Genomic DNA, 22,483 nt, shown 5'->3' on the forward strand with positions numbered 1-22,483 from the left:
AATTCGCTGAAAGAACGCCCCCCCCCCCCCAACAAAATAAAATTCGGAAGTTGATCAATCCATGAACCGAAGGGTCTTTAGTTTATTCTGTTAATTTTTTCGTGATCAATAAATACGGATGCGATTACTGAACGATATTGATGGCATACCAAATATATTTTCAACATAATCTGAATGAATCCTTAGACATTTTCTATCGCGCTTCCACTTTTTAAAAGATAATATTTAATATAAGAGAGTGACAACTGGTGATTTATTATTAGTTTCTCGTCAGTGGATTATGGTGAAAGTAAGGATTATCTTTTAGCATGACACCAGCCTTTTCTTTGTTTATGTTCGTCATTTGTGCAACACCAAATGCGCATAATGAAAGTGAGGCTAACGTCTTATTCCTAGGCTAAATGACGCGTGAGGGACTTTCACTGAACGATGTCAAACATACCGTGGTCGGATCTGCGTTTGTGGTCGTCCGTGCCCTAAAATGCTTTAGGTTTCGTTGACTACAGACCATAGCCCTTCCTCCCTTAGGTTTTGCAAGCAGTTTCTCCATGACTAATGGTGATCTGTCGGGGAGGCAATAGTTAAGATCTCGTGCTGCGCTGCACTCTTGTCTTAGCAAGATAATTTTCAATCACTGTTCTACTTTCGTCAATGCTATCCATGTATTGTGTCACCTGGGGCAAGATAAAGACGATCATAGCCAGGAGGGAACGAAGCATACCATTCAACTCGTGAAGGGTTTTCCTATCATTCAAGATTAACTTCAAGGCAGCGGTTATTTTCGCTAAACCCGTTTTCCTCCGGTCTATAACAAAGATGCAGTATCCGTTTCACTAAATTGCACTTCGCTTAATTTTTATTCATGTGTCTGACACATTTGGACCATTCTTATTATATTTAAACGCAGTTCTGAACTTATAAGACTTCTCTTTGTCCAAATGTGCGATGAATATGTCATTCAATCTTGTAGCATTTAGTTCTATCAATATCTTATCAGCTCTCCCTAAGTTCTTTGTATTCTGCTTGTTGCTTCTTTCAATCCTCTGAAGTTTTATTGTAGTAGAAGTTAATATTTGTTCTTTGTTTTCTTTCTTCAGAAAGTTGCGAACGCGGATTTAACTGTTTTCATCTCGTAACTTCCAGATGAGTATAATATTTCCACTGTTTAATACAGATCTGTTGTATACAACTCTTGTAACACTCATAACTAATGATTCCGTTGAAGTGTCCCCCAGACTTTTGTATAACCTGAAAAGGAAACTACAAATACTATTTTTCACTTCAAATAAGTTCAGAAGATTGGTGCAGGCAGATCTAAGGCCTGTGAAAAACGTCTTGGCATTTCAGCTAAACGAATAAAACGCAAGCTCTGGCGTGACGTTGCCAAGTGGTAAAGGGGCGTGGCTATGGGTAAGAAGACAAGCTACAGCGCGATCAGGTGACAGGGGATAGACGTGGATGTGTACAAAATAAACGTGGCAATACCGTTGGCCTCTCATTTGCTAGCAGCATTTAAAAGGAACTTGGAGCGCCGCCTTCAAATGCCAAGATGTTTGTCACCCCGTTTAGTTTTAAGCCTCACAGTCTCGTCAAGAGCTTTGTTTAACTGGAAAGGAACACAAGATCATATGCACCAGATTGTACCGGAGAACCAGACTCTGACAAGTTACTTGATATTTCCTTTGCTAAAGATTTTGTTGCGGTACACTTTCAAGCGACTTGCCAATGATGGTTATTATATGAAGAGTGATGAAGAATTGTAACAAATTCCTTGGTATTTCACGTAGCGAATCCCATGGTGTTATTTCAATCTCAAAACTGTTGTTCTCGTTTTAAAAAAAAATGTTATTTTTAGAAAAGAAAGGGCAGCCTGCTAATATATGTGTAGAAAAATGTTGAAGATGAGAAAATAAAGAAATTTGAACGAAAGCGATCCATGTAAGCAATTAAGAAACTATCAAAATAAGAGAAACTATGGTTATAAATAACCATTGTTAAAATAATTCTTGTATTATTTATAATGTTAAATCGTCTTTTTTGAAAATTATTTATTTATCCATTTTAACACAATTGTAGACAAACGAATTTGTGATGTAATTAACTTTAGAAGTTTTAATCAGTGATGATTTCAGAGGAAGCGCATCATTTAGGGGCCAAGAAACAATTGCCCCCCCCCCTCATTGAGTTGTGACATACATACATTTTAATCAATAGTATAGCAATATACAAAAAAAATTAACTACTTATATGTCAGTTAAGAGGCTCCTCTCCCTGGAAGCAAAATCTGAAATGACCCTACTATTTCTGGAATGAATGAACGATTTTGATTTAATGGGGAGTCAGCAGCGAAGTTGTTTGTTCCCGTCATGATAAGGCCGCTGACTGATAGAAGTTCCACATGAACAATTGAAAATAAAACGTTTAAGAAATAGTGTAGAGCAAATTAACGTACTAAAAAAATAAGACATTAAAACAGAAAAAAATAACAGAGGTCTGAGACTAGAACAAAATATCTACCCTGTAACAAGAAAATAATTTTTAAAAGTAAAACTGTTAACAACACATAATTCGAAAAATTTCATAAGAAAACTTCAGAGCACGTTAGCTTACCCAATGTTACAAACAAAAATGATCATGGAGGCACTAAAGATTACATTATGTTCCAAAATCTATGATTTTCAGACATTCCTAAGCGTTCTCTGAGGTCTGAGTATTATGGGCATTCTACAAAAATATGCCGAATAGTCAGTGAAAATTACAAAAAATGAAAATTAAATTAATCTTTCTGTTTTACGTCTCACGATTATGCTGTGTACGCTAAATGATATGGTGGTGATTAGAAACGAACAAAATGGTGGAAAACCCATGCTCAAGGAGTTTGTCTACCACAAAGTTCACTTGGCGTAAGCGGAAATCGAACCAGGGATCCCACCCAACAGACGTGAGCCGCCGCGTGAATCGATACAGTCTTCTGCTTGTCCGTGAGAGTGCATCCAGTGAGTCAGAGGAGGAAATAAGATCAGAGCACGGAAGAACTCCCATGACCAGCATCTAGCAAACAAAAAACAGCACTGCTCTACTGTAATATCAGGGCCGCGGTGGCTCAGTGGTATAGCGTTCTCCTTTGTTGCATGGGGTTCCGGGTTCAAACCCTGCTCCCGCCAAGTGAACTTTGTGGTGGATAAACACCGTGTACGTGGGTTTCCTCGGGGTTCTCCCGTCTTTTCCTACTTTCTTCATTCCACAATTTCATTCATTTCTCTTAATCACCGTCTCCTTTAGCCTAGCCGGCATAATCGTGGGACGTAAAACTCAAAGATTTCATTTCATTTCATTTCTACTGTGGTATCAGTAGCATCTCACAAAAACACCTTGCACTCAGGGATGGTTGGTTAGTAAGGACATCCTATATAATGACGGTTTGTGAGTCAGTGCAGAAAAGCACATGACATATTGAAAGTTGAAGCACATGGTCGAAGGCAAGCTTACCTGCTGTTAGTTCAGCAGTAAATACTGAACATAAACGATGCAGACTAAATTCTGAACTGTCCTCGTATCCCACTGTTTCTGGGGTGGGGGAGACTTTTCCCCAGAACTACGAAATTACACCCAGGCATATTCCCAATCGTGCTTAACTTGAATTACCGAAGTTACATATATCATACAGGGAGATCCAAAATTCCCGTCACCTCTTTAATATTTGAATTTTTTCTCATTACAAGTTGTAACATGTAAAATAGCTTACGAGTGAACCTATAGGCTAGAAGAAGAATCGTAATAAGTACATGGATGGCGTACGTTTCTACGCAACGAGATAATTTCTAGTTGGATAACGACTCCTACAGTGAAGGTTTCATAATATAAGTTGTGGTGTTAGAAATGTGAAAACTAACAAGGAAACTGGATTGATTGGTTTTAGCAAATCTTTTGAAAACTACGCGTAAGTCTTCATGAAACGTGGATTTACATCTTAAATTGTAGTTCAAATTACGTCAGCTCCTATAGGAAATTGAACTCTTATCTTCCACATCAGTTTGTGGTGATCTAGTAGCTAGTGCTTGCGTCTTTGGTACACGGGATTCTGGCTTCGGTTTACAGAGCCTTGAGATTTAAGCGCTTACTTTGGCTCAGTCACTTCGGTGCTAAAACGGACGCTAAAATTCACTCCAACCAATTAGCCTTGTCTTCTACACTAAAGATAATAAAGAGTCACGAGAGAACAGGAAGGACTATAAAGAAACTATCTGGCATGACTGGTAAATTGCATGAATCTATCTAAATTGCTTCCTAATTAGAGCAAATTTCATTGATGTTCCCTCGTATAATTCCTAAAAGAGCTCTATGGAATTGTACCATAAACAGAAATATGTTTTGAACTAATATAACTTTTATAGATCCTTTTTTCTTTTAACAGAATGACAGTTGCGAATGCAGTTTTGCTGCTTGTTCTTTGTGCATCATTCTTAAAAGGACAGGAGAATAGTACAATGGAAGAAGAAGCTGAGGAAAGAGAAAACAGAAGTAAGTGTTTACTCAGTATAGAAAGCCATATTGTTACATTTCTTTTGGAGATCACCTTAGATGCTCATGATCAAAAGTTTATCAGAGTATATAATCCTTCAATTTAAAGTACCGACATTTACAGGTAGAAACAGAGCATTACCGACTGTTTGTCCTAATTGAAAGAAAGATTGGTCTATGGAATGATTTTAACATAATTTTTATACTGTTAACTATGTAAATATATTTTTTAAGCGTTTAGGCAAAATACAGAAGGTCGTTCCACGTCCATGCTAACGAAGTTTGAACTCACCTCATCTCAAAAAAAAAAAAAAAAAAAAAAAAAACCTGGAACGCCATCAGCGATTGTGTTCCACGTGATAGTGCTGTCTTGCAGCAATTACCTTGCAGCGGAGTTTCTATTGCAGAAGACTGCGTTGAAGAACACTTTGGTCCAAACGATCTCATCCCTCCCAACAAGCTTTGCAATTGTGCGGGCACGCCATCTTCCCAAGGCTCGTTTCCACAATGGAAACCCACAAAAATCCGTGGGAGAGGCATCAGGGATTTAACAAAGATGTCTATAAAGGGTATTCCATGAATGGCCGTTTCACATGACATCCGATCCACGTATATCTACGTGTACTTTGCCGTATGGCTGGATTCCTAATTAAACAGTGTTATACCTATAACCAATGTCGGAACGAGTACAGATGTACCCGTTCCAGAAGACTGGGATGTTCAGTGCCATGTAACCACTCACGCACATACGATCCGTCGTCTTTACAAGTCAACACACAATACTTTCGCACTATAGCAGTTATAGTTGCTGTCTGTTGTAAACACGTGCTTCTCCCTGGTGTTCGAAATCGTTAACGTGAACGTGAAACGACCTTCTGTAATTCGAAAACAAAGCACTTGGCTTATATTATCGATACTTCTGAATTCGGAAAGAAACAAAGGTAAAACAACAAAGTTACTCAATTTTTACTAATCAGTCATTTAAAAAAATCTTTCAATAATTTATTAGACAGACATGTTTTCAATTATTTGCTATCTTTCATGTTATCTTTGTAAAGAATGTCTTTCCTTGGAATTCGTAGTTCTATTTGGACCGAAATTCAAGGATTGATCAATTCCTTATTCCTTTTGGTCCAGAGAAATTCTCAATCATGATCTTCCCTATAGCTCACACGTATTTCTTGCGAATGCAAGCTTTAAATTTTGCTGTTTGAGCTAATAGCCCGTAGCTCGAGATTGCAACGTTTCAACTTCGATTTCTTAATATATATATAATATTTCCAGAAGTCACTGTAATTTGTTTATAAGCAAAAAGTATGGTGATCTGTCCCTTCTCTTTCCTATAGTATTTCTGTAAAAATTAAAGCATAATGGAAGTTCTGTATTGTATGATTTTATGCCTAATTCCTGTATAGTAACTGGATGCAAAAGTAATTGCTAAAATTAGAATTTATTTTTTTATTTTCCTAAGTTACAAAGTTACTTCTGCGAGACAAAGGGCAACAAAGTATGAGACCAGCAACTTGCAGCAAACATTTTCATGTTTTTAAGTGAGTTATACAGAAAGAATATGAAAGATGATAAACGGTGGGAATTTATTCTACAGAAACCATTTTTTCTTTAGAACATATTGATAAGAGATAAAAGTGTGGTATGGGAAGACAAAAGCTCGGTCTAAGATAGTAGACGTTTGGCTGTACTCCCACCTTAAAACGCCAAACTGGGCAGCTGATGATAGTAAAACCCACATGATCTATCACTTCACATTCTAAAGTTCCTAACCATTGAGGATGGTACTCTATCATCAAGTTAGGCTGGTAATCCGAATTATATAAATATATGAAATGTATGGTTCTCAGCCTATAGAACATGAATTATACTTGAAGTCTCATTACCTGAAACGTTAAAAACATAGACGATGGTAGAGCTATTCTTGGGAAGAGACAGGAGATAAATGAAGACAACCATAAAAGAGTAAACGGTAGGAGCAATAAGAGTAAATGGGTAAAAGAAAATTTGCTCTGATATTAAACAAGTGCCTCATACCAGCCTCATTTCGATGGCTGTCCTTACTGTACCCGCTGTCTGTTTCTCTAAGTGTCACTCATACACACTGATGTGAAATTCTCCTGATGTCAGACTGATCTCTTGTTAAGCACTCCTCCTTCAACACTGAACCCCTAAATCAAAGTTGTTATTACTATAGTTGGTCTGATCTCGGATGATCATCTTCACGTGGCTTTCACCTCATCATCTTTCAAAATCGACTTCAACAATTCTTCAAACGTGTATGGTTCAATTGACACAAACAGTTGTTGTTCTCACAGTCAGGTTGAGGTCGAATCCCGGAACTTGAATATACATGGCTTCTGGTAACACCAGGCTGACAAAGGTGGTCAAACAGCAATACTCTATGGACGTCCTTGGGTTTAGGAACTCTCATGGAGTGATAAACTGAGTTTTCTGTCATTCATATCCAACAATTTCTTGTGTTGTTGACGTTGACGATAAATACTGAATCATTCCTCGCTTCGAGGCAAGGCACGCAACATTCACGTGGGTGAGTGATGATGAAAGAGGAATCGCTCTCGTTGAAGCGAAAAATTGGTAGTTTCTCGTTCGAACCTGGACGGAAGCTGCATTCGAATGTAAATCGCTAGACTGTTGCTGCATAACAATATTATCTTAATTACATCATCTTAACTATTAAATCTGTATTAATAGGTAAATACAGGGGCGTCATTTCAGACTTCGCTTGAGGGGGGCAAGAGCACCACCATCATAAGACCTTCGCGTTTTGTACTAGTGTATTAGTAGACAATCGATTAAAGTATATATATTCCTCACTCTTGGGGGGGACCAATTGCCCCCTCCTGCCCCCCTAAATGACGCCCCTGGGTAAATATAATTTGTTTCCCTTTCACTTCGGACGTAATTTTGAAAATTCTTTAACTTTTGTGAACAAGATATTCGTATTTGAAAATAAAGCTAATTTGCCACTTCTCAAAGTAATAATAGGAAGTTGCAGTTGCAGGAAGTATATATAGGAGTGGTTCTTATTTTTCCACTTAAAGGTTGTTTGAGTCTAGCGTTCTAAAATGATTCTGTGTCAGACCAAAGTAACTCATGAGAAAAATTAGCTCAATTGAATAATATTAGATGGTGTCCCAAGCGACCTTAAGTTTTAAGGCAAAGGCATCTTATAAGTTTGAGGAAAGACAATTGTAAGTTAATAAACTGATATTATGAAGGTAATAACTGTTAAATGATTAGAAATAAGTTAGATACAACGTCAGACATGTGCTTATGGTGTAAAACACCCTGAAACGTGTCATATGACTCTTTGCTATTAAAAATATTAGACCTGAATCCAATACAGTAGATTTCAAGATGATAATATGCACTAATAGACGCGGTAGTACGTTTATTATCCCTATCCAAGATATGGTCACTATCTCTAGCCGTTCTAAACTTACAAGGTACTTTTTATTGTACCTTGTAAGTACAATAAAGCAGCCAGCAACAGGTACGGTATACGTTTTTAGGCCATTCAACACTGCGTTGATGCCCCTCTTTAACACATGTAGTGCATGGAGTTAGCGTAAAAATATTTCACTTCCGGCTACCAGTCTGCAATTTTACACAGTTCTTATATGTATACCAAAGGACAAGAATCCGCCGGGAGACACTTGATCTGACGTCCGGAACTCATGTGATGACGTCATCAAAATGGCCGTCAGCTCGAGTCAAAAAAATAAGCCATATCTCCGTTATTTATGAACCGATTTTCTTCAAACTTGGCTCATTTTAAAGGAAATTATATTTTCAATAAAACATGTTATTAAAATATTTCCCCTAAAATTAACCGTTTCGGAGTCATTTAAGAATTTAATAAATTAATGAGAATTTATTGAAGAAAAATACAAAATAAATCCAAAACCTTTAGTTTTAGACGAAACACTTAGGTAACGTGTTATATTCTTAATTTCATTACCTTTAAAATGAGCTATTAACGAAGAAAATCGGTCCATAAATAACTGAGATATGACGTGTTAATTACATTATTAAAATGGCGGTCACGACTTCTAACATATAGCGACAAAGTCAGCCAAAATACTTCACTTCCATATACCAGTCCCAAATTTTACACAGTATTTATGTACATAATAAATAATTTTAAAATACCTAGGAGACACTTGATTTAACACGCTGTACTCCTATGTTGACGTTATCAAAATGGCCGCCGGGATTAAAAACATAAGTTTGCTTAAATTCAACTATCTCCGTTACCGATCACTTTATTGAGTCTTCCAATTGTTCCATTTGAAAGAGCATGAAATAAGTTACAAATATGTTATTCAATTTAGTTTATAGGTAAATCGTTTATGAACTATACTACATGAACTATGCGTCATGTCGGCAAATGCTACAGGGAAAAGCCAATTTGATACGTTTGTCGAAGATCGGTTGATCCTTCCGATGTTTCGAATAGTTTCCGAAAAGTTTCCACCCATGAAGTCATCAAAAGAAACAACCCTCCCTTCATTAGTGCTACGAAAGTTACAGGTAAGTCCAAAGACAAGCAGAAAATAGTAGACCTGAGAAAAGACAGTACTCTTTTTGCCAAGTCGTACGTTGCTAGTCAATCAAGGGGAATTGACGTCAGAAAGTTCTTTGCCCATGAAAATAGCTCATGTCCATCTTCCATATCCGACCGCGGTAAGCTCAGAAAACCAATAAAAAAATCAAGTCAAGTGGAGTTCGGGTGATCACTGCTCATTAGCCCGAAGTTTCTTCGCTCATAATCGATGCAACAGCCTTGATCCATATGCTTGTCTCTAAATCTAGCCGGACATTTCAAGAGTACTGCAACCAGATTGTTAAACCATACATTCTAATCAGATTAAGATCTGTGGAAAGAGTTGACCTAGTTTTTGACCGCTTCCTAGAAGGAAGCCTAAAAAATGACGTAAGACAGTCGAGGGAGTCTGGGCTCAGAATAAATGTAAAATCTAATGTTGTCATCCCCAAGTTTTTCAGTAAGTTCCTTGCTCATAGTAAAAACAAAGAAGAACTCTTTGAATTTTTAGCTGAAAACCTGGTCAAAATGGATCTCCCCGCCGGCAAAAAAGTCATTTGCACCTACAGAGACACGGTAATTGGATCACAATTGAAGCTATATCTTCCGAATTCCATGTAGAAGCCGATGCCCGTCTCCTACTTTATGTATGGCATGCCATGGAATACTCGGGTTGTTCTAAGGTCATGGTGCAAACTGTTGATAGTGATGTGGTAGTAATTGCTATGACTCAATACACTGAAAGAATATTGGATGGAATACGGCAGTGGAAAGCGCCTACAATACCTTCCGTTCCACGAGTTGCACAACAAAGTTCCACGAGGAGTTCCAGATCTTTTGCCTTTCTTCCATGCATTTACGGGGGCTGACTAATGTGTCAAGTTTTACAAGTATTGGTAAAACCACTGCATGGAAAACGTGGATGACTTTCCGAGATGTAGACAAAGCTTTTTCGGCATATTCTCAAGTTCTGGACAACATCTCTGTAGATGACGACACGTTTTTACTCATTCAACGCTTTGTAGTTCTTATGTACCATTCATCAAGTTCTGCAGAGTCCGTCAATGAGGCCAGGCGGATTCTCTTTACCCAGCAAAACAGACCCATTGAGAATATTCCACCAACCAGCAACGCTCTGTTGCAACACTTGAAGAGGGTCATCCTACAATGTTCTTTATAGACAAACTGTCTTCAACGGAACAGTCAACGCTTGGATCTTTGTGAGTGGGGATGGAAGAAGACCGCAGATGACTACGAGCCCTTCTGGTCGACAAGCCCAAACTTCACCATGGAAAAGCTAAAAGAGTCGATAGCATGCAAGTGCAAACAGATTTGCATGCCCTGTCGATGTGTAAAAATACACGAACTTTGCACTTTACTTTGTAGTTGTGAGGGTCATTGCACAAATTAAGTTTAATCTTACAAACTTGTCACTTTGTTTAAAGTTTACATTGTTTTCAATAGTTGTGCCTTCTGCGTTAATAATCCATATGGACTGTACATGTTTTCATTGTGAGAAACTGTTATAAATGTCTGTTACCCTTCCTAAAAAAAAAAAGTATTTTTTTTTTATTTTTGCCAATCAGTAAAAAGAGGGCATTGATCCACAAAAAGATGTAAATAACTATTTTTATTTTCATGTTCACTCTTTTGTGGTATGATTTACAATTAAAGATGAATCACTCGTAAAAAAAATATACAAGCATGCAACATTGCAATGGATGTAATGTGTATTTACTTGAGTTAACGCTTCTTGTAATAACAGAAATGTCATTGCAAAATATATTAAGCCAACAGCAACCATTTTAAAACATTGATTTTTTACCCCCTTCCATGTTGTCATCGCCATAAACCATTTACAATCGAACAAAATTTTTGTAGCTTATTTCATGCTCTTTCAAATGAAGCAATTGGAAGACTCAATAAAATAATTGGTAACGGAGTTAAGTGTATTTAAGCAAACTTATGTTTTTAATCCCGGAGGCCATTTTGATGACGTCAACATAGAAGTTCAGCGTGTTAAATTAAGTGTCTCCTAGGTATTTTAAAATTATATGGACTGGTATATGGAAGTGAAGTATTTTGGCTGAATTTGTCACTATCTGTTAGAAGTCGTGACCGCCATTTTAATAATGTAATTAACACGTTATATGTGATATCTCAGTTATTTATGGACCGATTTTCTTCGTTAATAGCTCATTTTAAAGGTAATGAAATTAAGAATATAACACGTTACCTAAGTGTTTCGTCTAAAACTAAAGGTTTTGGAGTTATTTTGTATTTTTCTTCAATAAATTCTCATTAATTTATTAAATTCTTAAATGACTCCGAAACGGTTAATTTTAGGGGAAATATTTTAATAACATGTTTTATTGAAAATATAATTTCCTTTAAAATGAGCCAAGTTTGAAGAAAATCGGTTCATAAATAACGGAGATATGGTTTATTTTTTGACTCGAGCTGTCCGCCATTTTGATGACGTCATCACATGAGTTTCGGACGTCAGATCAAGTGTCTCCCGGCGGATTCTTGTCCTTTGGTATACATATAAAAACTGTATAAAATTGCAGACTGGTAGCCGGAAGTGAAATATTTTGGTGGTTTCTGACAATAACTCCATGCACTAATGGAAGGCTTTGAAAATTTAGGTTCCTTGGTTCACAATTTAATATTACTGAATTGAGCAAATTTTCCATAAATGTTACTTTGATATGATATTGAACTGTTTTAGCGGTAAGTTTGGATATTTTGTGTGTTTGTCAAAAACTAGAACTTATATATTTTTTTAATTTATGCATGTGGTTTTTACACTGTGAGTTTTAAATGTCGTAAATAAAACTGTATATTCATATATCAGGCAGAACCTTAAACAACTGTAGATTTTAACTGGTACTTAGTTATGATAAAGAAGTTGTTTCTAAATTTAATTGCAGTTCTGTTCCATACTTTTCTCCTTCCTCGACTTTCTTTCGTCATTCATATACTGTACTTGGTTTTATTTCCCATTCACATTTCAAATCTTCACTGATAACACCAGTCAGGAAGCTAAAATTAGTCATTAGGGAATTCTTCACTAACACATGATTGCTTTGAACTTTGTAATTTATTTCTTCCACATTTATTTAATTATTTATTACTATCCTTTGTGTCTTTTCCAGAAATCTCTTTGTTTCCAACGGTATTTATGTCCAGTGGAAGCAATGCAGCAGCTAAACCTCGTATTGAGAACACAGTTTGTGAATCAACGGAGGGACGCAATGTGGGGACTTGTTATTCTTCAAAGAAATGCGAGTCCATTGGAGGGACAAAAGTTGGTACTTGCTCAAAGGGCCACGGTACCTGTTGTATGGGTAAGTGATGATTGCTTCGTCCATATTTTCTACAGAACAGTGTCAAAATCTACAGAAAATACATCGAAAATAGAGATTATCAGAGTCACTTTGCATACAAGTATTTTATTAGATGGTTAGGGCTTGAATGTCCCATTCCAGGACCGTACCAACAGTATAATATGGGATGCGAATCACATGACAGCCTTCCTCGCTGATCTGGAAGGTAGTGGATGTTGAAAAGAAGCCATTGTATCCAAGATTTGATTTTATTGAAATTTGGAAGCATCATGATGGTTCGGATTCCAACTTACCTAAATAGTTGCACGTCTCATATAGTCTCAGTGCGGAAAGGGATGCTAAATTTCAAGCGTTATCTTTTACACAAAAGATAGTAAAATTAATCATTTAGTGATGAGAGAACAAGGGGGATTATATAGCGACTATGACATAAGAAGATATGGCTTCCAGTGTTAAAGCCTCGAATACTTGTGAATCATGTGAAGTAGAGTAAAAGAATAACTAGAACTAGGAACTTTCGGTGTAAAATTTTGGTTTTAAGAAGGTGCAAAATTTTGGGGAAAAAAGACAAATTTCAAATGTAAATATTCATACAAAAAGAACCAAAATTAACTACATCATACGTAAGGAGTAAAAGTTCATTCATGTATTAAAATGTTTCCTTGAAACAAGTCCCAGAATACAGTGTTATTTAAGTCACAAGTTCAGAAGATTGTTAAAACAGATAACATTTAGCGTTTCAATGAAGTTCACACAAGTCCGAAAAACTGTAAAAACAAATAGAATTTAACATTTCAATGTCATTTTTTTCTTAACTTGACGCTTGACGGAACTACATTGAAGTAAAAGTAATGTTATGCTGTAGCATGGGCGGCGATTAGAGGGGGTAAAGGGGGGCAATTGTCCCCTCACTTTTTGGAAGTGACCCATTAATATATATATCATTTGAAAATATAAAGTTATTGTATATATTACTGGTTCATAGAAAAATGATGCCATGTAATATTTGCCGTTATGTGAGTACCTATTGGTTGTTTTCCCGTGGAGCTAAGAAAGCTGCAGGAATTGCGTTTTAATTGCCACGAAAAATGGCCCAAAAATTAACCTATTGGAGCGCAATAATTCCAGAGCACTTTCATTTCTTCTTACAAAGGGTTCGATGTGTTAGTCAGTCGCTTTGAAACTAATTGAAATAACATTTCGAAAAAAAAAAAAAAGATTTCCCAAGTTATTGTTCAATTGCACAAAAATTGACAGTTTCTAAAATGTTTTTTTACGTTTGTCTAATAATAAGAAATATTGATTAAAAAGAGAATAATAAGAAACAACTTCTACCTTTTCCATTATTTTGCAGTATATGAGTGAAGTGGTGTGTTTAGGGGTGTACGAGTGTATATACAATTAAATTTAGTGAATTCAACATAATCCTAGGTTTTAGGATTATTTTGTATAACTGAAGTGTGGAGTAATTCTAAATATTGTTGAGTTTTGATGGGCTCCAAGAAAGTGAAAATTGGACCTAATGGGAATGAACATGTTTCAGGAAGCTGCAAATTTAAATATTTCTTTAAATATCGTAGCATATGCTTGCAGTATTTACTGTCTTTCTAAGAGTAATAACATGCATTTAATAGTACGTGTGGAATTAAAAATATAAGTTGTTCATTAATCACCAGTTTGAATATAAATTTTGCAAAACAAGCCTCATTATTCATTACTATAATTAATATTATCCTTTCTAGTTATTTGTTATTGAATAATCTAATTACACAGTTTTCCAAACAGAATTTAAAGATGTTTATGAGCAAGGAATCAAATCTTCCCATACATCTTCATTGTTTAAGAGTACAAAGGACTAGTACCAACTTATGTTCATGTTGTCAACATACGGTATTTTAAGTGAAAAGATAGTATCCTATTAGTTATACAACCTTTTGTTAAACAAAGGTTAGCATCAACCAGGAAAACTAAGATTGATATAAAAATATTCAGATCATGTCTTCCCCCCCACACACTTTTAACGTCCAACCGCCGCCACTGCTGTATAGGTTCAGTTCCTTGCTTAATTATTATAGGAATAAAATGTTGAAAAGAAGTAAAAAAAAAAAAAAAAAGTTGAAAAAGTTGACATTGAGGAAAGGTGCTTGCATTGAAAAAGTGCAACCAAAACACAGTTAGGGTTGTTTATTTAATAATTTCTTTGCAAGTCAAGCCAATTTGGGCATTTTAATAGCAAAATAAACAAACAAAGTTAGAATAGGATGCAGTACCTAAAATTTATAGTTCTAATAATAATAATACGCTTTATTTATAGTACTAGAAATAGCAATCAGCCAATCCACAGCACTTTGTCAAAATCATAAATATGTATATTCAGAAGTATGTTCATTTAAAAAAGAAATAGAAGATAAGTGTTCACATACTTGCTACACCTTAGAATAAATAATTACTACAGCTTCCCCGCTTATTACATACTGTTGTTTTAAATAAATTCATGAAAGTATAATTATCGTAATATTATTATGTTGTTTTTCTTTAGATAGCCTAAAATTATAGTTTCTTAGCAACTTACCTAAAATAGACCTACTATACCTATTCACATACGTCATTCTTTGTCATGCCCAATAGGCTGGAACAAAAAAAGTCGAATTTTAAAATTTTATTTTTAATATTTCGGAAAAGTTGCCTTTTGATGTAAAAGACAGAAAAATAAAATTTTAGGTTAATCGAAGTATGCTTTGAGATGCCGCAATGACGATAAAGTTTCACAAATAGTATAAGGCATTTCTTATTCCATTTCAGCCTCTTTTACTCTTCTTTTATTTGAACTTTAAAAACATTGATTGTAATTGTTATTTCTTATAATTGAAGATACACTTTTTAGGGGAAGAGGGAGAAATAGTTCTATCTTCGAATAAAGTCATTTTTCGTTTTAAAATATTTTTTTGCTTATTTTTGGTTTATGATTTACTTTCTTAACTTCATCATAAATTTAAATCGCTTCATTTCACACACTCCAGAAGTTTGTTTTCTATCAATAAATACGTATAACAAGTGCAATAAACGCTTTTTTAGTGCAAATAAAAGAGCGTAAGAGACTGAAGTAGTAAACGAAATTTTAAATGTATGAAATATTATCGTACTAGCGGGACCTCAAAACGTGCTCCGATTACCCTAAAATTTTATTTTTGTCTTTTCCGCATCAAAAAGTAACCTTTCCACACTATTAGGAATAAAATCTACTTTTCATAAATCGATTTTTCAAAATGTCAAGTTTTAGAATATTTCCTAGTAACTATAAGTGCTCAAATAATATCTGGTTATTTGTTATATAAAATGGTAAAAACCTACGTTTTCAGTTCAGAAGACCTGTCGCAACATGAGCAAGGAATCTGTGGCTTATTTTGTGAACCCAAGCTATCCCAATCCGGATACTTCTGGCACCTTTTGTGATTTCCGAATAGAAATCACCAGCAAAGATGTTTGTCAACTTAGGTAAGTAAACAACAGCTAGACAGCACAGGATACTCAAACATTACTACTAAAAATACAACAGGTTGTGCGCTGTAAATGGTAAAAAATGATATAGAAGTGGATTTCATTTATTTCACTTTTATACCACATTGTCACGTTAAATGAATCTTGTAGCTGTCATTAAAGAAAACAACCTTGAAACCCGATCTTTCTGTTTAGTGTTTAGGTATTACAACTTCCTGAAAGCAAGAAAGTACCTCCACACATGCAGCACTGCACTCTAGTGGATAAACGGTGAACCTCCTCATTAAAAACGTGTATTTTGGCGCAATTTCCTTCCCTGTCCAAAAGAATCCGTTGTTTCGGAAGCGGCGAACTGGTTTTCCCTTTATATTAGCGGGAGGGCGATAGCACGTAGCAAGCAATACGTCCCAGAAAGTTGCACATGGTTCAACTCCTTGCAAGATTTTTTAAAAAAAATGTTGTGGGGCCCTTTCAAGACTATGTTTACACGGTGAAATATGGTAAGGTTTCAAGATTTTTTTATGACAGCTACAAGATTCATTTAACGTGGCAAAGCCCCTTTACCAACATTTCTTGCAAGTTTCAAAAATAATAAAATTCAAATGAAAGTGAAATCTATTGTCCCACGGTGATGCTCTTTAGGTTAAAGTAGCACAATGGTTCTCAACTTAATTCCTATCACGACAACCATTTTATCACATCTTCGTGCCAGAGATCTCCTTATAACTTCTGCTTTGTAATAACCTTGTGTGAGATTTTAAATATACCTATTGCGGAGGTCTCAAGATATCCATCTATTTCTATAACAATAGAATCCACTTTTTTTTTTAATTTTTTTGTTTATAGTAAAATACAGCATCTTCCTAAAAGCGAATGAATTTGGTCAGTTCATTCAATATTGGAAATATCGAATCCGATCGATCATACTGTTTCAAAATGGAGGCCGTTTGAAAATTTTAAAACTTCATAACTCCTTTAATTTTGGGTCATATCATAACAATAAAGTGATTTCTAATTTTGGTTTAAAAATACTTGGTTAGTTGTTTAAAAAGCTATTGAGTATTTTAAATGACTTGATAACGTGCGTCACGAAGATTGAACCGGACATTGCCCCACTGGTGAATTCCCATCATGCTCAGGTATCTCATTAGCTTTCAATTTAATTGTATTTCAAGGTATTTTAATATGCAGTTATCATTGGTTTCATATCGTACCTCTTTCATTTAAGTTGATTTTTAAACAACTCTGCACCTGTTGAAAACGTTTAGTTGGCCTATTTTTTGTTGTTAACAGTATTCATAAAAATACAAATGTGCCTATCAGAATAAAATTCAAAATAATATTTTAAAAAAATATTTTGCGGTATTAGATTCTAATTATATTTATCTCTTCCGCTTATGTTCGCGACCCCAGGTTGAGAAACCCTGAAGTAGAAGAATAATTAATGAAAGAACGGTTATAAAACAATTGGGAAGTAAGGATATGGATAACGTGAAAGAATATCCATTATCATAATGTTATGTAATACAAACAAACATAATATGGGATCAGACCAGGGCTCCTATCCATGAAGCGCTCCGAAAATTAATTCAGTATTTTTTTTTTTATTGCCACCTTAATTATGAAGGCTTCCTGGTAAGAAAGTCTCATTGCATGTGTCACACAGTAATGAAAATTATGATTTTTAATCTTAATTTTAAACAATTAGTTTTGACCTCTCTCAGCTGCGGCAAGTGACCTGCCAATAAACGTAGAATACCTATGATGATAATGAGTTTTGAAATTAATATGATATTAAAGCTGCCTTCACACTAGGATCTTGTGAGTTGCTCGCGTAAGCCTCTCACATAAACTATAGTGTGAAGGCATTGAATACTTCCGAGCCCTCAAAAGATCGTGATACCGAAATGCTAGCCATGGTAGAGTCAGAAGAAGCAACAGCTTTAATCTTGGCGATAAATTGCAATTAAAAAGGAAAAGAAGATACAGACAATGTGGATTCATCCTATAAATCGATCAAGATTGGAAGAATGTTCTTTTCACAGTGTGTTCTCTAAATTGAGAGAAGATGAAAGAAAAAAAATCCAATTACTTCATGATGTCTATATCTTCGTTTGACGAACTGTATAATAGAAATATATAAAATACGAATTTCGTCAGAGTAACAACAAAATGAGAAAATTCTGAACTTCAAATATTTGTACAATTTCTCCATTCCACCTAAGTTCACGTTCACGTGTGAAGGGCTCTCATAAGACAGTATGTTATTTAGACTTCCAGAAAGCGGTAGCATATTGACAAACAAACTATTCCAGTAAGTGTATTTTCTCCGTACTAAATAGTTAAGGACAGTGATGTAATGGTAGAATTAATGGTAGATATACGCTTGATCGTTTTCAAAAGTATAGCGTATACACAAGACTACCTGGCATATACGCACCCCAATATATGCTTATTCTTCCGTAAATGTAAGGTGAGTATACGCTGCACTATATAAATCTTAGGTGGGTATATGCTGTATACTTCCGTATACGCCCCATTACATCCCTGGTTAAGGAAAATGTAGAATCAGTTTTTAATTTCTTTCTTTTTTTTCTAATGTGAGAAAGTGAAGACACGACTCATGAGTATCCCAACATCAAAATTTCACAAGGCATAAAAAGCTATTGACATTTAACTCAGACAGCGTAGAAAGTAGAAAATAAACTGTATGGGCATCGTCCTTGTCTAGTTGTCAGTTGCTTACGTCATAAGTTGTGATCTTTGCTTCATGTTGATCAGAACGTTGCAAATTTACCAAACTTTATTACTTTAATAATGTATAATTTTCGTCTCATTTTAAAATTCGAGACGAGACGGACATAACTTCTCGACACGAGACAGGGATTTATATATGAGACAAGACAATATTCTGTAGAGATGGCACGAGACAACGTAATGTCTCGTCTCGTGAGTGAAAAGGGAAAAAAAAGAGAAACAAAGAAACAAATGAGGGGGAAACGTTTGTATCGTGCAAATGAGATAAATGGAAATGAGTCGTGAGTGGGAACCCTTCACCCCTGGTGGGGGAATATTCATGAAGCTATCAGCTTATATCTAATTTAATAGGAATATATAATCCATTTCTTACTTTCGAACATACAAGGTTCAACCAAAATGAGAAAACTTTTATATCGGACTTCCGAAGAAAAATAAAATAAAATAAAATAAATACATGATCGTGTTTATTATATATAGAATTCCCAGTCACGACTCCCTTTTCAGTTTTATTAAAAATAGAAGAAGTAAAGAAGAGAAGAGAGAGATGGGATAAGAAGTAAAGAAAAAAGGAAAGTAAAGAGATGAGGAAATAGGGAAACTGTTACTGGATATTTTTGAGAAATATGGCAAAGGAAAGTGGATAATTCTAGAATTGGGATTATTTCCAATAGCTATTGGGTGAGTATTTAGTATTAAGGTGATCACAGGTAGACACATGTTAACCCATACCCACCAGACCTAGATCCATTTAACCCCAACTACCGAATTATTCCAATCTAGCTCTGAGATAGATGAGAAATTTTAATTTAACAATTTATTCAATATTTCCGAAAGTTCTTGACTAGTATCCAGTATTTAAAGTATAAATGATGAAGTTAACGGCAGCTAGAATTGACCACAGGAAAAAAATCAAAGCAACACACACATTTGTCGAAGATTTTTACCTTCAAAGTTCTCCCATGATGATCATTCGTTCAGGCTATTTCCGTCCTTTTTTGCTTCCTTTATAGAGCCAACTTAAGTTGAGTTAGTATTAACTTTTCAACGACTTTAATTATCAACTACCATTAATTAAGTAAGTCACACACATATGTCAAAAGAATTGGTGCACTTAATACTAAACCTACATTTCACTCACACACACATTCATACAGGACAATGTATACTTCGGGATGCATTTAGTTGAATTAAACTAACCTAACTACATTTCTATAGACATTTATTACATTTCAAGAAAACTTAATTTGACAGCACAGGAGAAATTTCGATACATGAAAAGAAAATAATAATAGTAATAATAATCTAGTTTATAGACATGCATAGAAATTTGTTACTTTTCAATATCGAATAACACATTTCTCTTTGTAGATACATTAAGAGTTGGATTACGTTTTAAAAAAAATCGACAAAACGAAAGAAAAAGAGGGAAAAGAAAAAACAAAGGTTAATATTGAACATATTTAAGATTCAGTACGAACTACTACATATCAATGTGAAAGAAAAAAATAATTGGTTAATCATTTAAAAAAAACCTTTAGTAGCTTTTTATTGAGTCTCTATCCCAAGAGGGAAAATTTCGACAATTTTACGAGTCCTTTTCTCACGTCGATAATAACTCCTTTATCAACTCTCTTTATGCACTATGATTGACGTCCATGAGAGTAGTTAATCGTTTTTCTTATTTACAGACAAAATAGTTGCTTCACATTATATATATATTTTTCATTTTGTCACTTCACGCACTTGGTATGAAAATTCAACATTTCTTGAGATTTAAGAATATCGAATCCAGTCCCCAAACATTGGGAACATATTTCCATTCTACTATACGATATCTCAATGAAGGTCTTTGGACCCATCCTAGGTCCTGTATTCACTTTACTAAATTATTAACCACATTTCAGTTCAAATTAAGATCACTGAATTTTATTTCTGGTTTATATCGTGGAGTCAAGAGATTCTAGTCACTGAACTGACGAATGACAAATAGTTATGTTTCCGGTCGTAGGGAAAGGATTTGGGGCACACTGTTTCATAATTCACTGATTTCGTTGTGGTTTCACAAAAATAACTTTAGATACGGATTAGGGTTATTTTACGGCCTGTTACTTGTTCTATTTACATGCAACATTTAACATAGTATTAAAATTAATAGTTACGAACATTAATAACAAATCCGTAAGGTGTTATTTATTACAAATTACGCGGTAATACTCTACAATCACAACTAGTTGGTCAGTATCGGGTGTCAAAAATCTATGGCAACCTAAAACAACCAGGGTAAATACCGAGTCCTTTACACACATATTCGCTCATGAATATATATGTTGATATTACTCAATATAATAAACTTTATTCTAATATCAATCTTAGTATTTCGTCGACACTTAATTTTCTACATAATCTTTTCATATTCAATAAGTATTCACACTTTCTTGGCTCAAAACAAAACAAAAACCCTGACTAACAAAATTATTTTTCTTTTAATAAGGTTGCAACATTGAAATATATATATATATATATATATATATATATATATATATATATATATATATATATATATAAACCCGATAATCGACAAAGATTCAATTTACTAAGATCGGCGTATAAAGAAAAGGTTGATATTATTTACTAAGTTGAAACAAGAAGTTGAAATACAGCAAGTAAAACAGGCACGTAACTTTTCAAACTATGTAAGCATACATATATAAATGTATATACAGAGAAAGAAAAAATCAAGATTATTTGAAATTAGTGGGCCCAAACTACTAATACATACACACCATATAACCAATCAATAGAAAGAAAGACCAGAAGTCAGTAATTAATGGGTATAGTTTGTACGATCGATGAATAATAATCAAGCTTCTGGGTATCTGAAATCGTAGTGTACCCTCTCGTCAGTCCCTCCAATGGTGGGTTGAGTATCGTGAAAAATGGTCCTGAGTTGTTCTGAAATACCGGGAAATACCTCCACGAATTGTATCCCTCGATGTCTCAGTTAGTACATACGATCGAAATAAGTGATATGAACATTGTGTTTTCATGAGTTTCAGAACCGGGGGGGGGGGGGAGTTTGAAAATTAAAAATATCCTTTAGATAAGGAGTAGAAGAAGAATAGGTAAAAAGAGAGGAGACAGAACACTGCAACTACGAAAGATAAGTGGTCGAATTTATGTATGCAACATACTATAACCAAATATTTTCCTTTATGCCAAAAGGGGTTCGGCTTAACAAATAAATAGCCGAAAAACAAATATCTTCAACAATGAGACGAGTCTGTGCCCTCAATGGGATTTTCGGAAAGACAAAGGCTTTAGGGAAATCCCACCACTCACCGTATCCGGTCAACGCCATTGAAGACCCCGGCCATGCCGGAAGGTTAGTGCAGAATCTTAATTTGGAATTTCAAGAAAGAAAAAAATCATCCGACCTCTCAGAAACTAAGAAAGTCCAGAATAGTAATTAAACTAGAGTAATAGCTAAGACATCTCTAACGAGTAATTTGCCAAAATAAAAAATAAATAAATAAATTTAATTTTGGATCGGTGATTTCAGTTACCAAACATCTCCGGTCTGGGACGTCGTTAATTTCCATCATCTAATTAAACTAAGAAAAGGAACTTAAGAGGACTAGGGGTCGACGTCCGGGTACGCAATGAACCTAAAAAAATTTAGTAGCGGTTAATTTAATTTGATTTGCCCCGTCTGTCCTATTGGCTGTATGAACACTGTATGGTAAATAATGTAAGCAGCGTAGAAAAAATCTCGGAG

General features: G+C 35.0%; 1 protein-coding gene across 1 annotated transcript in view; it reads left to right on the top strand.

Annotated features, from left to right (window-relative positions):
• Window positions 1-4,345: 4,345 nt before the first annotated feature.
• Window positions 4,346-22,483, top strand: part of LOC145669113 (uncharacterized) — a 36,896-nt gene continuing 18,758 nt past the window's right edge. Inside the window, exons 1-3 of the mRNA XM_081737454.1 lie at window positions 4,346-4,521; window positions 12,259-12,450; window positions 15,810-15,945. Of these exons, the coding sequence (XP_081593580.1) occupies window positions 4,416-4,521; window positions 12,259-12,450; window positions 15,810-15,945 (434 nt within the window). The 5' untranslated portion in view covers window positions 4,346-4,415. The remainder of the gene's footprint in view (window positions 4,522-12,258; window positions 12,451-15,809; window positions 15,946-22,483) is intronic.

This window comes from Thermobia domestica, chromosome 13 (assembly GCF_964235325.1).
Source record: "Thermobia domestica chromosome 13, izTheDome1.hap1.1, whole genome shotgun sequence".
Classification (NCBI taxonomy): Eukaryota; Metazoa; Arthropoda; class Insecta; order Zygentoma; family Lepismatidae; genus Thermobia; species Thermobia domestica.